The 17,058-nt window shown below is 44.3% G+C and overlaps 2 protein-coding genes across 5 annotated transcripts in view; both read right to left on the minus strand.

Moving 5' to 3' along the window:
• The window catches only part of LOC115187145 (disintegrin and metalloproteinase domain-containing protein 22), a 115,381-nt gene extending 111,994 nt beyond the window's left edge, over window positions 1–3,387 (minus strand). For 2 of the 3 annotated variants that reach the window (XM_029746313.1, XM_029746316.1), the window contains exons 1-2: window positions 2,898–3,387; window positions 2,397–2,557 (exon numbers count right to left, since the gene is read on the minus strand). In XM_029746313.1, the coding sequence (XP_029602173.1) occupies window positions 2,397–2,557; window positions 2,898–2,988 (252 nt within the window). In that variant the 5' untranslated portion in view covers window positions 2,989–3,387. The remainder of the gene's footprint in view (window positions 1–2,396; window positions 2,558–2,897) is intronic. The other variant, XM_029746314.1, reaches the window with a different exon arrangement.
• Window positions 3,388–8,168: 4,781 nt separating this feature from the next.
• On the minus strand, window positions 8,169–16,932 carry dbf4 (DBF4-CDC7 kinase regulatory subunit). Of its 2 annotated transcripts, XM_029746352.1 has the most exons (13): window positions 16,733–16,932; window positions 16,311–16,403; window positions 16,019–16,191; window positions 12,112–12,306; window positions 11,959–12,009; window positions 11,707–11,776; window positions 11,510–11,598; window positions 11,370–11,415; window positions 10,739–10,784; window positions 10,508–10,633; window positions 10,078–10,201; window positions 9,805–9,929; window positions 8,169–9,463 (listed from the first exon to the last, which is right to left on the minus strand). In XM_029746352.1, the coding sequence occupies exons 2-13, from the start codon at window positions 16,354–16,356 to the stop codon at window positions 8,593–8,595; spliced, it is 1,962 nt and encodes a 653-aa protein (XP_029602212.1). In that variant the 5' UTR covers window positions 16,357–16,403; window positions 16,733–16,932; the 3' UTR covers window positions 8,169–8,592. The 2 variants fall into 2 exon arrangements, with proteins under 2 accessions (XP_029602212.1, XP_029602208.1); XM_029746348.1 differs by lacking the exon at window positions 16,733–16,932 and having other exon boundaries at window positions 16,311–16,630.
• Between the last annotated feature and the right edge of the window lie 126 nt (window positions 16,933–17,058).

Raw genomic sequence — 17,058 nt, forward strand, 5'->3', positions numbered from 1 at the left:
TCCACTGATGGAGCTAGGGGCCTACCAGGAAGTGCTGTTATCCTACTACAACACAGACAGCCTTACACACACACACACACACACACACACACACACACACACACACACACAGCAACTCCACTGATGGCTATGGGCCCATGACTATAAGTGCTTTTCTTCCACAGAAACGCTTAAACAGCACTCAGCTGAGCTCTTCTCAAAGCTCCTCTTTTAAAAAGGTGTACAGTAGGTTACGCCTTTAACTGAAAATAGTAGACTCAACGCAAGTCTATAAATAGTTATTTTTGTGTGTCATACGTTTAAGAATGATTTGACAGGTTCCTTTCAGATGTTATGATACCAAACTAAAAACAGCCAAAATCAGAGCAGAATCAGACCATATGACGCTGAGAATGCAGGCTGTGTGACGAAGTGGCTGATTTGAGGTCAGTTTTCAACTCTCTGGGGATGACAAGAAACTCAGAGACTGATCAGATCAAATGAAGATTCCATCATATCTCTCTCTCTTTCTCTCCCTTTGTGGGGCAGTATAATTTCACCTGGAGACACCTGATGAAGTTGTGCTTTAAATAGTGGGAAAAAGATGAGGCAGTGCTTCCCCCAATAACTTTCTTTTACCTGACACTAGAATCTTCTTTTGAAGACAAATGAAGCCAAACTACTTTATCAGTATCTGGCAGACATGTTCCAGTCCCAAGTTAACTGTTCTAATGACGTACGCTCATGTTCCTTATTAGAGCTCAACATATAGAACACCAGTGAGGTCATATAAACAATGTTGAAGCCAATGACAGATGTGTCCAATTAGTTTGGTTATCATGGCTAGCCTGGTTCTCTCTCCCTTGGAGTGAGAGACAAAGGGTTAACACCTTCCCTGCCTGACACACTCTGCAGCCCTTTACCTGACCCTGTGGGCGCCCCGAGCAGGCTACCTTTAGCCTAGCATAGCCTCTGGAAATATAAACCCATAATAGGTTAGCGTCCAGGGGCAGATTGGCCATTTGGCAAATGCCAGATGGTTTTTGCGCAATTTCTCCGTTATTCTACTCTATAATGAGCCTTTGGCTGATCAGTGGGCAATGGCCGGCCCCCCTACCAAGACGGGCCTGCCTGGTTTTCTGATAGGCTGAGGTCATGTAAACTCACATTCAAAGTTAAACGCAATATGAGCAAAGGGAACTGCTCCGACCTTGTCATTATACTAGTAAACACACTGAAAGGGTGGATATAAACAGAGAAAGAGCACATTCTACATAGTCACCTCACTCAAAACGTCCTATTTTTGGGGTGACTAAAACCATGGTTTGGTCAAACTATAAAGTGCATTATCCTCATGATTCCTGTAATGAAAGTGTCTGCCCTTGTGCCTGTGCTCTCGATGTCCCTCTGCTCAGGCTGAAATTTCAGGCGGTCTTTTCAAACAGCTCTTATACTAAATGGGCACTATCATCATTTTCACAGTATTATTCTAACTTCATAGTGTAGAAATATATATAAAACACAGACACATCACATGTGTTGACTGCACTGGGCCTTTAATATCAATGACACAACTAGATTTTAGATAAAAGTATGGAAGAGTGGAATAAAAATCTGATTATGTTTATAACGTGTACATTTCAGAGGTAGAGAGCCTTATGATTATATCTGAGTATCCAGACTAGGTCTTCACATCAAACAGATAATTGAATAGCCAAAGCAACCAGCCAGCTAGTGAACTGTAAAGGATGCCAACCAGACAGAGAGCAGACTCTCTTTAACCATCCAAGAAGCAGTGTGTCTCAGACATAGGGCCATGTGGGTTACGGGCGAATCCATTATAAGGGCACAAACCAATCATTATTCAATAGATTCTGAAAATATTATGTCAGGTCCACTCACCTTTATAATAATAAGAACCTCTCCTACTATATAACAAAAACTAAATATTTGACCCAATTAAGCATATATGGATGTTATAGGCCTATTTGTCTATTCATTCTAATGCATAGGCTTCATCCCCATGTGTTTCATGCATGGGCTCTTTTGCTGATCAGGTCTGAGCCTGTCTTTTGTGTATGTATGTGCATAGAAAAACCCACAATATACCACTAGGCTATCTTTATTTTGCTCAACGAAAAGACACCGCCTACCGTTTTAAATGTGGCGAAATTGAATAGCCTATATTTCTGTAAATAGACCACTAGTCAAAAGAACTAGCTTGTTATAGGTGAAAATGTGATCGTTCCGAATTCTCTGTGAAATGCATAAAAAGGAGATGATTCAACAAAAACATAAACAACATGAGAATAGCGGGATGTCTACAATAGCAACGCGTACCAAAGGCATTTGTCTCTCTACAAATAGCGGAGCTCCATCGCCACCATAATAAATAACACCAGCACTGTGTAGGCTACCTGTGTGGGGCTGGAACTGGCTCTAGTCCTGGTGCTGATGACATCGTGGGTGATTTGACTGTGGTTGTGCATGCTGTAGAGCAGACGGAGAGGGACCGTGTCCTCCTTCCCGGCGAACCTGCTCGCATCACGAACAGCCTTCGCCTGCGACAAGGCGTCTCCTGCACAGGGAGGAAACAGCGATGTTAAGACTGCGATAGCTATCCTGGCGCAAAAAAGCACAGCTACAAGCGCCTATACCAAAACATAAATCAATGTGAAATAGCACTTTAATGGTTTTGGAATATCTTTCCTCAAATAGTTTTAATTAATAATAGACCGATTCCCTTTCATACGGTTACATTAAATGCATATTTTACAGGTTGTTTACGTTGGGGATTCAGGCTCCCTCTCTGGCAGCATAATAACATGGAATGTGGAACATGTTATTGGTGATGCTGTTGCCATTCGGATCTATTCCAATAAAATACATAGACATATTTGTTGTCACAAATACATTACCATTTCGAGGCATATGATTGCTGGAATGAACGATGCACATCAGTCCATAGACGCACAAAAGGGAAATCCACCATCGCCGATACATCGTCATCAGTTCTTCTTCATCGAATGGACAGAAAGAGGGACCAAAAAAAAGCGATATCCTAAAACGGATTTGGGTACCTCTCTCTTCGCTAGAGGAGGTTCGGGGTTGAGAAGCACAGATGAAAGAGCGCGCTGGTCGTCTGCTTAGCGCAGTCTCTTGTACTGGTGGCCATCGGGGTGCTCTTGCTGCCCCTGCATTGAGACGCTCCCGCTGCTGTTTCTACCGCTAGAACGCCAAGTGCATCTGAGCGCGCTGAGTCTCTATGGAACACAGAGCGGAGAGGGAGGAGAGGTAAGAGGAAGGGAGGAGAGGGAACACATTAAAGCACATCAATATACAGTAGCTCACTGCAGAAGCGCCTCATGCGTAAACATGCGAGGAGAACAGCGATAGTCGAGATGGGATGTCGGGAACTGTAGTGTGCACGCTCCATCTCCATTCAGACCTAGACTACATTCTGACCTCTTCTGCGCATAATCATAGAAGGGCACAAACACTGAAGGGCACGGTCAAGATAAACAAACTGTAATACTGCTATGTTGTGTAATAACAGCCCATCATGCTCTTTCTAGACTATATTCTCAGTTGCTGTATAATTAGCCCAACCCACAGCCAGATGACGCTATTATTCATTTTACGTCATCTGCGTCCACCTGTAATGTGCCCAGCCGGCTATACACTGGTGTCCCCCTGCGACCGGCTCATACATAAAACATCCTCCGTTCAGGCTGCAAAGGCATCAGTTTCCTCCTAAAATCGGTTTAATTGCCCTTAGGCCTAAAAAAAACGAGAAAATATACGTACTATTTGAATAAAACACAATTTTCCACCACCATGCTAGAGTGGCTAATGCTACTTCCTGATGTTGCGCATTGTGTTTTGCCATAGATAAACTACTGTAAGCAGGTCCCCTACAAGCATACACATACACCAGAAATCATCACAACTTGATCATGTATTAAACCCCTTTAGGCCTATAGCGCATTTTAGGAGCAATCCAGAGGTAATAACATACACAAGTGCCATATTTGGTCCCCAAAAAAACCTCCAGGCCAATTGATATCTTTATTCAAGATGATCCTGCAACCCAGGGGAATACAGTGCAAGAGGCATCACTACAGTCCCTGGTTCAATTCCAGGATATATCACACCTGGCCGTGATTGGGAGTCCCATAGGGTGGCGTACAATTGGCCCAGCGTCGTCCGGTTTGGCCGGGGTAGGCCGTCATTGTAAATAAGAATTTGTTCCTAACGGACTTACCTGGTTAAATAAAAATACATTTAAAAAAAGGTCCCCAAGAACACAGTGGCTTACATCATTCTTAAATGGAAGAAGTTTGGAATCGGGGGAGAAGGGCCTTGGCCAGGGAGGTGACCAAGAACCCGATGGTCACTGACAGAGCTCCAGAGTTCCTCTGTGGAGATGGGAAAACCTTCCAGATGGACAACTATCTCTGCAGCGCTCCACCAAATCAGGCCTTTATGGTGGAGTGGCCAAACAGAAGCCATTCCCTAGTAAAAAAGCACACAGCCCGCTTGGAGTTTTCCTAAAGGCACCTAAAAGACTCTCAGACCATGAGGAACAAGATTCTCTGGTCTGATAAAACCAAGATTTCCGTTTGGCCTGAATGCCAAGCGTCACGTCTGGAGAAAACCTGGCACCATCCCTACAGTAAAGCATGGTGGTGGCAGCATCATACTGTGGGGATGTTTTTCAGCGGCAGGGACTGGGAGACTAGTCAGGATTGAGGGCAAGAGGAACAAAGCAAAGTACAGAAGAACCTTGTGGCCAGACGTAAGCCACTCCTCAGTAAAAGGCAGTAGCCAGCCCGCTTGGAGCCAAAAGGCACCTAAAGGTCTCTCCGACCATGAGAAACAAGATTCTCTGGTCTGATGAAACCAAGATTGAACTCTTTGGCCTGACTAGTCAGGATCGAGGAAAAGATTAACGTAGAAAATTACAGAGAGATCCTTGATGAAAACATGCTCCTGAGCGCTTAGGACCTCAGACTGGGGCAAAGGTTCACCTTCCAACAGAACAACAACCCTAAGCACACAGACAAGACAACGCATGAGTGACTTCAGGACAAGTCTCTGAATGTCCTTGAGTGGCCCAGACAGAGCCTGGACTTGAACCCGATCAAACATCTCTGGAGAGACCTGAAAATAGCTGTGCAGCGACACTCCCCATTCAACCTGACAGAGCTTGAGAGGATTTGCAGAGAAGAATGGGAGAAACTCCCCAAATACAGGTGTGCCAAGTTTGTAGCGTCATACCCAAGACTCAAGGCTGTATTTGCTGCCAAAGGTTCTTCAACAAAGTACTGAGTAAAGGGTCTGAATACTTTTTTTAAATACATTTGCAAAAATGTATAAAAAGCTGTTTTTGCTTTGTCATTATGGGGTATTGTGTGTAGATTGAGGGAAAAAACCTATTTAATACATTTTAGAATAAGGCTGTAACGTAACAAAATGTGGGAAAAGTCAAGGGGTCTGAATACATTCCAAATGCATTGTATGGCTAGCCCCCTATCCTCCTCAACATTACTTCCACCTGCTCTCATTACCTATTGATTGCTCATTGTCAGCAAATAATCCTTGCCTCTGTTCAGGCATGTGCACAGATAGGGCTCTAACTGTGCAGAGCACATGCCCCTTCCAGTCTCCAAAGTGCCCTTTTCCGTGGTGGTATAATCCCCCCAAAATACAATAAATATGTCATTGTTCTAAACCCACTGAACTCGAATTCGCACCCATTTTCCGAACCAAAAATGTGTGCGTCTTGATTGTTGACCAATGACCAGCAGCGTTGCATGGGTAAAATCACTGGGGAAGCCTCCAGTATTCCAGCACCATTTCAACTTCAACATCATCAAATCACCTTTGCTTAGTCTAATACAGTGACAACTAAAAGATACCAAAAACGATTTAGTCCAATCAACATACGCTAAATATGATGTGGCTGTCCATGGTTCTGATTTTATGCGTGTGTGTGTGCGTGCTCTTTCATGCAAGTAGAAAAACATGTTGACGCACTCTACTTGTAGAGAAACGCCATTGCCATCCTCCTCTCTTTCATGTTGACGAAATGGTCTATCACTCTGTCATACAGTACCCGCTTTTATTTTTTGGTGTCCTGGGCTACCTGGCTAAAATGCTTGCTAGCCTAACTTTAATTCATGGGCAACGTTAGCTATTTAACATTAGTGTTCTACATCAAGCTACGTATTGAACTTCCATCCTTTCAGGCCAGGAGCACAACAATGTATAAATTAATGGTTGGATCAGAATCGCTGTTATAATCATTGGAAAGTACAGAGAATTAAGTAAAACCACAAGTCCAAATCCCTATATCCATCCATGGCTAATTTAGGAATTTGCCAATTTTAGCTAGCTGGCTAGCTAGCCACTGGAGGACAACAACACAACGAGATGCAACAATTCAATTTTTTCTGTCAATGAGGTATGCGCTCAATGGGATTTGATAGTAGTGAAGCCAAAATCCAAGCTGGCTTCCCTTGACACTTTTTTTGGTGCGCCAGGACCATTAAATTGAGCTCGCTCTGTTTAGCTCAATGCTGATATACTTTTTCTGTCAAGGGAGGCCTGACAGAAGGTTAAATAAAGGTTAAATAAAAAATTAAATAAATGTTAATGCTCGTTGGCTTCCCTTGCCTTCAATGCTTCGAGCGGCAACAATTTGGACCAGACATAATGAGATAGATGGCCTACACATGCAGACAGAGGGGCGCTGTTTCGCTCTCTCAGATGCTTTCTCCTGTGAGATACAGTCAGCCTCTTACAAATTAAAGGAAAATTATGAAACACAGAGACGAAAGATAAATTATTTAGTTTTTTTATTTGTTCCTTGGTAATTTTGGGGGGGAAGCCTGGCTTCCCTTGGCATCCATGAATATATTCCACTGCCAATGACCAGTCATCAGCATTGTTGGGCAAAGGTGGTATGGGTTAAACTAAGCTTAGGTTTAGGGTAGGGAGGTCCCAAGGATTCCAAATAGCCTTAACCTATCCATGATTAGTGGCCAGAAAGACTTGTTTATTTCCTCCAGTATTGCCTGGCAAAAACAGAGTAGGCCTACATTAATCATCCATATAAAATACAGTTTAGCAATCAACTAGACTCATCATTGCCAGAACAGCAGGCTACCTCGTGATGTGGTCTTATTTCAGATATTGCCAGTAGCCACCCAAACTTGGCCTATGTCTAAAGAAGCTGTAACATCGATATTATGACTTCAATATCATGGGATGAAGATGTAACATATTCTGGCAAATGCATTTTGATATTTGTGAGGCAGAACAGGGCTACCCGGCTGGCAACAAGCACTTTGTAGGCAGGCTGCCCTCCAAAGTGATGGCTGGTGTAAACGGAACGCGCTTTCTGAAATTGTGTGTACTTTACTCATCAGATAGCGCTGCTTTTCTCTCTTCTGGTAATTTTTGCTTACTGAGTCTGTAAACGCAGTGCAGGTTTTTTTTGTGGGGGGGGTGCCCTTTTGTTTTTGTTTGAGCACATGCCCCCCCGAAAGGTCTGTGCACGGCCCTGCCTCTTTACACCCCAGACGCATAGTTTAAATTGCATCTCCTATTCAATCACTAATCACCAGCGCCACATAGCAACTCCCATCTGACCCCAGTGCATTCATTTTAAAGAAATGAGGGAGAACAAGAGCACTATGCTAAATACAGGCACACAAATAAGGAAAATCTAGAAAACCAACGCATTTCTCCTTCAGTTATGCTGAGGGGAATTCTAGATGCATTCAGTACATGAGAAACTGCAAATACTTCTTTATTACTGTTATGGAGTGAAAGAGGAAGCAATCCCTCTCGCCTTGTCTCAGTGCCTCTGTGTTGGTGGCTGTGTAAGAGGACGATGTGCTTTATGACAAGTTAGCCTTGAGGGAGTCCTCTCCTTTGTGTAACACAGCATGTCCAGGGTCAGAGCTATGTACTCTATGAGAATGTGCTCATTCAACTGATCACAGACATGTCAGAGCGGTTTAGGTAGTCTTTCAGTTATCAAACAGATATCACGTAGATACTTTTTTCACCTGTACAATGCGTACGGAAATGTAATGGCAATTCAATAGAAGACCTTCGGTTGTATCCCTTTTTATTTATTATTATTATTATTATTATTATTATTATTATTATTATTATTCTTTTTTCATTTACAATACCACATACCAAAAACACAACCATGCAGTTCCACTGGACACCAGAACACATGCAGGCATTGTACAGGACTGAGAATAGTGCTCCAGCCTGTTCTCCAGATAAAACCAGTCATGGTAAAAAAGCCAGGTAGACTAAAAGCTGCCACGGTTAAATCAACACAACAGTGTTGCGCCACCACCCTCCCAACCCGAAGGGAACTATTCCCTTTATAGAAGTCATAGGTTTAAAGAGCCACAGTCAATGGGTTCCCATGTAGATCTGCTATGGCACTCAATGAAACTGTCATACAAAGTTCATACAGTGAGTCTATTACAGGTTAGCGCTCATACTGGGAAGATTCTGGGTCACCCTAACCCCCCCCCCTCCCCGACTCTCCTCTCTAGCTGGGGAAGGCCTGGAACTCCCAGTCTATGTCCTCACTGGAGTCGAACAGCTGGGAAAGCCTCTGAACTCACACTCCATGTCCTCACTGGAGTGGAACAGCTGCCAGAGGTTCAGCAGAGAGCTGCTGGGAACATTGCTCGGTTTTTCCTGCTCCTGAGCAGTCTGCTGCTTCTCAACTTTCCTTCTCTTCCGTCTGTAATCCCTGACCCTCCTCTGTAACGTCCTGGCAGGAGGGGTGTGTGTCTCCATGTCACCTGCCTTGAGCTCCAGAACACCTCCCGTATTCCCGGGAAGAGTATCCCCAGCCAACGTATCGTGACTCAGTTCACTCTCCTCTAAAGCTCTGAGCTTGTGGTGTTCTGAAGGCCCTGCCACCTCGTGCTGACTGGAAGGGACCTTCACACATACAGCTGGATCGCCACATTGTAAATCCTCTGTGTGACCAAATGAAGAGCGGCCATCTTTGTCTGTGTGAGTTCTCTGGCCCTGATGGGAAAGTCTGGGGTTGGCGACAGAGTCATGGGTAGAAGGGTCTATTTCTGCATTAGACACAGGTGTCTGACTCAGCCCAGCCCTCTGGGGGTGCTTGCGTGGGGATCCCTGTCGGCAGCGTTGTTTGCAGGACAGGGATCTGTGCTTGGGCTGGGGTCTGTCTGGGACGTAAGAGCACCTCTTCTCCCCCTCGCTGGTGCTGTGGGGAACAGGGGCTCCTCGGCTGCGCTTCCGAGGCTGTTCCAAGGGGTTTTCCACACTCTGGGAGAGAGGGGGCTCCACTGTAGTAGACCAGAGGGACATTAATCCCCCCTTCAGCTCTTTGGTTTCCACACCTCCCTCCTCCTCCATCTGTATGCTGGGTCCAGGAACACACAACAGGGAGGTTATGCTATACTTTGACCTGTGGGAACAAAAATGTACTTAGAGATGTGGTGATCAGCACAACATAGAAAATAAGGGGTGGGAAAAAAACAGGCAATCTGCAAAATGTTTCACACAACATTGCATTAGTTTTCCTAACAAACATGTGACTGAACAACATTCAATATGTGTGCGTTTACTTTTGATTTGGGTAGATTTTGCTCGTGTGGACAAATGGTAGCGCATGGTGCCTGCAACGCCAGGGTTGTGGGTTCCATTCCCACGGGGAATTATGAAAATATATGCACTCACTACTGTAAGTCGCTCTGGATAAGAACATCTGCTAAATGACTCAATTGTAAAAATGTAAGACTACTGCACCTTGTGGTTGGAGTTTGTGTTGTTTTGACGTGACTGAAGTTGAAGGGCAGTGTGGTGATGAGCCTGTCCACCACCAGGTACTCATCACTTCTGGAGAAGGCCTTGTGCTGCTCGCTCTGCAGGTGCTGCAGAATACAGACACAAGTCAAGCATTACTACAATGTCTGCTACCACTACATCAAGTACATAAGACCTTTTGTACATGATTAGGCCCTCGTTATAAACACGTGTTAACTATGTTTACATACATTAAACAGATGTATTCTAACTCACAGCTTTGATGTTGTTGTATTTGAGTGTGCAGCACTCGCAGTAGCCTCCACGTTTCTTCTCCCTGTTCCTCCTGCCCCGATCCTGCCCCCTCTCCTCACTGGCTGACACTCTCGCCCCTCGGTTCCTGAGACACCCATAGGTCAGTAAGTAATAGCCAGGTCAGAGTTCAATCACGTATAGTTGCCTAGCAACCAAGACTTAGCAGTTAGTCCCGGAGGGTGCTAAGCAATACATAACCGTTTCCTGCTGTAGCAATCTCCATCAACAACAGTAGGAAAAGCTGGATGTTTTGGTGAATCAGGTAAAACACAAATGCCAAGACAGGGGAATATACTGCCACACTGCTTCTTCTGTAATTGGTGGATTTTCTTTATGTTCACAACAAGAAGGGTTAAGAAAGGTGAGGCGTTTAGTGAATGAGACTCCATACCCGTGCTCTTTAGGTCTCTTCCCAGAGTGTTCCTGGTCCTCTACATAGAACGGACTGCAGGGGGGAGCTGACGTTAGGTTAAACTCTGGCATGTTCGGCATGGCCAGATAAATTGGACGGTAATGTCTGGCAGAGAGACATAAGATAGATGCTATATTACATGCTCAAACACCAACTTATGACAATAACAATCGCCTTAATATGTCAATACTACAGACATCCGAGTCCCACCTGCTGGAGTCCTCTACCTTTACAAAGGGTTTACGGATCCTTCCACCTGAGCAAAACACAGAACAAAGCATTAGAGACAGTGCCTATGTCTGGGTCAAATAACTTCTCATAATAACATACAGGAGGACGGCTCATAATAATGGCTGGATGGAGCAAATGGAATGGCATCAAACACATGGGCTCCCGAGTGGCGCAGCGGTCGAAGGCACTGCATCTCAGTGCACGAGGCGTCACTGTAGACCCTAGTTCGAGTCCAGGCTGTATCACAACCAGCCGTGTTTGGGAGTCCCATAGGGCGGTTCACAATTGGCCCAGCGTCATCCGGGGTAGGCCATCATTGTAAATAAGAATTTGTTCGTAACTGGCTTGCCTAGTTAAATAAATCAAATAAAAAATGTATTTGATACCATTCCACTGATTCTGCTCCAGCCATTACCACAAGCCCGTCCTCCCCAATTAAGGTGCTACCAACCTCCTGTGAGTACCAGTGTTATCGTACAACCACTATCAACATCAACCTTAATCTACTGAGACGATATACGTAGAAGGTTTTAGAAGTTCTCTATAACAATAACACAGTGATGAAGCGGTAAACAGACAACAGAGTCACATGCAACAGGACATTATTTACCCTTATACTTCTGGAAGGCTGGTTTTCCTGTAGGTTCTCCTTTGGCCTACATTAGTAAGGAATAACACACAAGACTCATGTAAGTGATATGTTATTCCAGGAAAGAACTGTCAAAATATATGTCCAGAAACATGACTTACACTTTTCTTGACAGCAGCTGTGGTTGCGGTTGGCTTTTCAGCAGTATACTTAACATTCCTTTTCTTCTTTTCCATATAAGCGATTACATCTGGAATTGAAGGAAATTCAAAAAATATTTTTTTGCATACGAAAGTATCATTGTCATAATAAGCATTATGTCAACATTTCTTATGAAACAAATGAATAGACATGTTACCATCAATGTACAGGATTTTCACTCCCCACTCCAGAGCATTGGACAGGATCTCGTTGACTTGTATTCTCACCTACAGGGTAAAAACAAATAAACATGTTAACCGAAGAACTGAAATCCAAAGTATCTCCTGAAGTATGAACAAATATTTCGATCCAAAGTGCAAACTCTCCTGAAGTCAGAAACAATAAAAGTAACATGTAGCATTAGGTTGGAAATAGCTTGCCAAACTCATTAGTGAGGATCTTAACAAACCTGCTCTTTTACAACTCTCTTCACAAAAGACTTGCCCCTGCTTATGACCACCTGTCAAATACCAGAGAGATAGGGAGAGATGGATATATATACATGGATAGCTTCGGTTATACAGCATATCATGGAAAATTATCCCACTGAGATGCAGCTCACCATGTCTGCCTGGCCCGGGGAGCTTCCTTTGAGGCTGTCTCTGTGGCTGCCGGGACGAGGGCGAGGGTGGGGGGAGCTGTGCCCAGAGTCAGGGCTTGGGACAAGTGGGTCGCGGCCATGACACTGCACATACCTGGCCTCTCTCTTATTAGACACCAGGTACTTGATCTCCTTGCTGAAGAACTTCTCCACTGTCTGAGGGGACAGAGACACTGGGTCAGACACGAGGGGGGACGGTCTGTGTATATTTGTAAACAACAGCTGGTGCACGAAATCTAAGGAAGTCTCAATATTTTGCTTGCTTGAAATAGAGCATATTGTGATAAATTTCAGGCCACACTACTTGCCTAGAGAGTTTTCAGCCATACTTTCCGTGGCTGTTTATTTACCACCACAGACAGATTCCAGCACTAAGACCGCACTCAGTCAGCTGTATAAGGAAATAAGCAAACAGGAAACCACTCACCCAGAGGCGGCGCTCCTAGTGGCCGGAGACTTTAATGCAGGGAAACTTAAATCAGTTCTACCAAATTTCTATCAACATGTTAAATGATCACCTGTACGCCACACACAGAGACGCGTACAAAGCTCTCCCTCGCCCTCCATTTGGTAAATCTGACCACAACTCTATCCTCCTGACTCCTGCTTACAAGCAAAAAGTAAAGAAGGAAGCACCAGTGACTTGGTCTATAAAAAAAAGTGGTCAGATGAAGCAGATGCTAAACTACAGGACTGTTTTGCTATCACAGACTGGAACATGTTCCGGGATTCTTCCGGTGGCATTGAGGAGTACACCACATCAGTCACTGGCTTTATCAATAAGTGCATCAAGGACGTCGTCCCCACAGTGACTGTACGTACATATGCCAACCAGAAGCCATGGATTACAGGCAACATTCGCACTGAGCTAAAGGATAGAGCTGCCGCTTTCAAGGTGCGGGACTCTAACCCAGAAGCTTACAAGAAATCCTGCTATGCCCTGCGATGAAACATCAAACAGTCAAAGCGTCAATACAGGGCTAAGATTGAATCATACTACACCGGCTCTGACGCTCATCTTATGTGGCAGGGCTTGCAAACTATTACAGACTACAAAGGGAAGCACAGCCGCGAGCTGCCCAGTGACACAAGCCTACCAGACGAGCTAAATCACTTCTATGCTCGCTTCGAGGAAAACAACACTGAGGCATGCATGAGAGCATCAGCTGTTCTGGACGACTGTGTGATCACGCTCTCCATAGCCGACGTGAGTAAGACCTTTAAACAGGTCAACATACATAAGGCTGCGGGGCCAGACGGATTACCAGGACGTGTGCTCCGGCCATGTGCTGACCAACTGGCAAGTGTCTTCACTGACATTTTCAACATGTCCCTGATTGAGTCTGTAATACCAACATGTTTCAAGCAGACCACCATAGTCCCTGTGCCGAAGAACACAAAGGCAATCTGCCTAAATGACTACAGACCCATAGCACTCACGTCCATAGACATGAAGTGCTTTGAAAGGTTGGTAATGGCTCACATCAACACCATTATCCCAGAAACCCTAAACCCACTCCAATTTGCATAGCGTCCAAACAGATCCACAGATGATGCAATCTCGATTGCACTCCACACTGCCCTTTCCCACCTGGACAAAAGGAACACTTATGTGAGAATGCTGTTTATTGACTACAGCTCAGCGTTCAACACCATAGTGCCCTTAAAGCTGATCACTAAGCTAAGGATCCTGGGACTAAACACGTCCCTCTGCAACTGGATCCTGGACTTCCTGACGGGCCGCCCCAGGTGGTGAGGGTAGGTAGCAACACATCTGCCACGCTGATCCTCAACACTGGAGCTCCCCAGGGGTACGTGCTCAGTCCCCTCCTGTACTCCCTGTTCACCCACGACTGCATGGTCAGGCACGACTCCAACACCATCATTAAGTTTGCAGACGACACAACAGTGGTAGGCCTGATCACCGACAATGACGAGACAGCCTATAGGGAGGAGGTCAGAGACCTGGCCGGATGGTGCCAGAATAACAACCTATCCCTCAACGTAACCAAGACTAAGGAGATGATTGTGGACTACAGGAAAAGGAGGACCGAGCACGCCCCCATTCTCATCGACAGGGCTGTGGTGGAGCAAGTTGAGAGCTTCAAGTTCCTTGGTGTCCACATCAACAACAAACTAGAATGGTCCAAACACACCAAGACAGTCGTGAAGAGGGCACGACAAAGCCTATTCTCCCTCAGGAAACTAAAAAGATTTGGCTAGGGTCCTGAGATCCTCAAAAGGTTCTACAGCTGCAACACCGAGAGCATCATGACTGGTTACATCACTGCTTGGTACGGCAATTGCTCGGCCTCTGACCGCAAGGCACTACAGGGGGTAGTGCGTACGGCCCAGTACATCACTGGGGCTAAGCTGCCTGCCATCCAGGAGCTCTACACCTGGCGGTGTCAGAGGAAGGCCCTAAATATTGTCAAAGACCCCAGCCACCCCAGTCATAGACTGTTCTCTCTACTACCGCATGGCAAGCAGTACCGGAGTGCCAAGTGTAGGACAAAAAGGCTTCTCAACAGTTTTTACCCCCAAGCCATAAGACTCCTGAACAGGTAATCAAATGGCTACCCGGACTATTTGCATTGTGTGCCCCCCCAACCCCTCTTTTTACACTGCTGCTACTCTCTGTTTATCATATATGCATAGTCACTTTAACTATACATTCATGTACATACTAGCTCAATTGGGCCAACCAACCAGTGCTCCCACACATTGGCTAACCGGGCTATCTGCATTGTGTCCCGCCACCCACCAACCCCTCTTTTACGCTACTACTATTCTCTGTTCATCATATATGCAGTCACTTTAACCATATCTACATGTACATACTACCTCAATCAGCCTGACTAACCAGTGTCTGTATGTAGCCTCGCTACTGTATATAGCCTGTCTTTTTACTGTTGTTTTATTTCTTTACTTACCTATTGTTCACCTAACACCTTTTTTGCCCTATTGGTTAGAGCCTGTAAGTAAGCATTTCACTGTAAGGTCGACACCTGTTGTATTCGGCGCACGTGACAAATAAACTTTGATTTGGGGGAGAACACGCAAGGTCCATCCTGAGCCAGAGTATTAATCAAATACTGTATTTAAAATGGTGGTGAAAAGAGAGAAATGACAGCAGGCAGCAGTGCAAGGGGCTTCAGGGCCTCTAATAGGACCCCACACGCACAATCTTGCACAAAGTTTTGAGCTGCTGCACTCCGGAAGGAGATATAGGTCCCACTGTTCAGCAAGAATAGGAGCAGGTTGTGCTTGATTGCGTCAGCTATCAGGTTGCTGAACAGTGGGACATAGGACAGATGCAGGCCCAATACATGGTCGGACAGTTAGGCCGCAGACTTTAAATATGTGTGACTTGAGTACTAACTTTCCAATGTTTTCCGTACTACATGTATTATAGTGTAGTGTTTGTATGCTGACTTCACAAAATGAATTTCTATGTAAATGGACAATAACTTACTGTATGTATATTGTATCAAAGTGAGTCAACCAGAGAGATAACAACTCTGGTAACAAGACAGAAGCAATCACTAGAAGAGTTATGTTCCAAAAGACTGAAAGCCACTCCTCCTCCACAGTATGTAGACAGTAGCCACATTGGTGTGAAAGGCAGCAAGTTGTCATTTCACTTCAAAATGGTCCATGATCAGCAGTATGTCAACACAACAGCTTATTAACAATTCACACAACCTGTCAATTTGAATGTCCTATTTCACTGGCTCAGGAATTATTATCCCTTTTGTTAAAGGCAGGCAAGCTGATAACTGTATCATCCACATTCAATTTGCTATAATACTTTACTGTCTATGTCATGATGTCAAATGCTAACAGATGTAAACACATATTCACTTACCCCTCCAAACCTTTTGATATCATTCTCTAATGTCTCTGCTCTTCTGTTTGATGGCAAATCTAAGTAGAATAGTTTCCCAGTGAAAGGCTTTTTTTGGGCAGGATAAGATTCACATGGTGATTTGGCATGGCTCTTCGATGCTGACTTGTGCCCCTTATCAGCGAGTTTGGGGTCTGAAAAAGTAGCAAAGTTAGTTTCAATTTTTGACGGAACTTTCTTGCAGATAAGGCTCATCAACAATGTAACGTTAGTAATAACGTTCGCTAGTTACATGTTTAAAAATATCCCTTACCTTGTAAACGGGGTTTTGTAGACTTTTGGGTGCGTCTAGATTTCATCTTATTCAATATAATTTGAGAGGAGAATAGAATATCCTTGTGTTCTCCTGTGTTGTAAGAAATTGACATGTTTACAAACTGAGTTAATGGATGCCAACGTTAACCGTTGTAACGTTATCTAGCTAAACTGCATAAAATCGTTAGCTTTAAAAACAAACAAAAATAAGTTTAAGGAGTAATGTAAATATTGACATAGTTAGAGAAGTTTAAAATGAAAAATAGGACTTCAAAGCAAACGAACAGACCCTAGCTAGCACAAGCAAGCAATAAACTTTGTTTTTATAGCCTGTTTTTTAAACTACAGGAAGTGGAATCTGCCAGCTAGCTACTAAGTAACGTTAGCTTCCTAACTCACTCGCTAAAAGTTCATATATACCTCGTGAGAGCCTGTGGTCTTGTAAAACAATATATTTCCGTAAATTGACATTTGTTACAACCGATTTTCACGAAAGTTCAGTACAGTATCTTTAAATTGTTTTGGTTCCGCTAAGATTACTTTGTTGCCATAATATTTTGTTGTGCCATAGATGTTCTATGTTCTTTCCCGCTTCGAAAAATCCCGTCATTCCAAAAAGGGGGTGTTGTTGCTTAAAGTTATCATTGCTTTCGAATGCGATGTTTCCACATATTTTTTCTAGCTTTTTTAAAAGTAAAAATTGATTAAGCAAGTAACTGATGACTTTATCCCTAACGCATAATTTA

This window comes from Salmo trutta, chromosome 3 (genome assembly GCF_901001165.1).
Source record: "Salmo trutta chromosome 3, fSalTru1.1, whole genome shotgun sequence".
NCBI lineage: Eukaryota > Metazoa > Chordata > Actinopteri > Salmoniformes > Salmonidae > Salmo > Salmo trutta.

Coding starts and splice junctions, on each gene's coding strand:
- dbf4 (XM_029746348.1), bottom strand. CDS start 16,425: ATGTCAATTTCTTACAACACAGGAGAACACAAGGATATTCTATTCTCC. Junction 11,599..11,706: donor GAAAATCCTGTACATTGATG/GTAACATGTCTA, acceptor CTTCAATTCCAG/ATGTAATCGCTTATATGGAA. Junction 9,930..10,077: donor AATACAACAACATCAAAGCT/GTGAGTTAGAAT, acceptor TGTATTCTGCAG/CACCTGCAGAGCGAGCAGCA.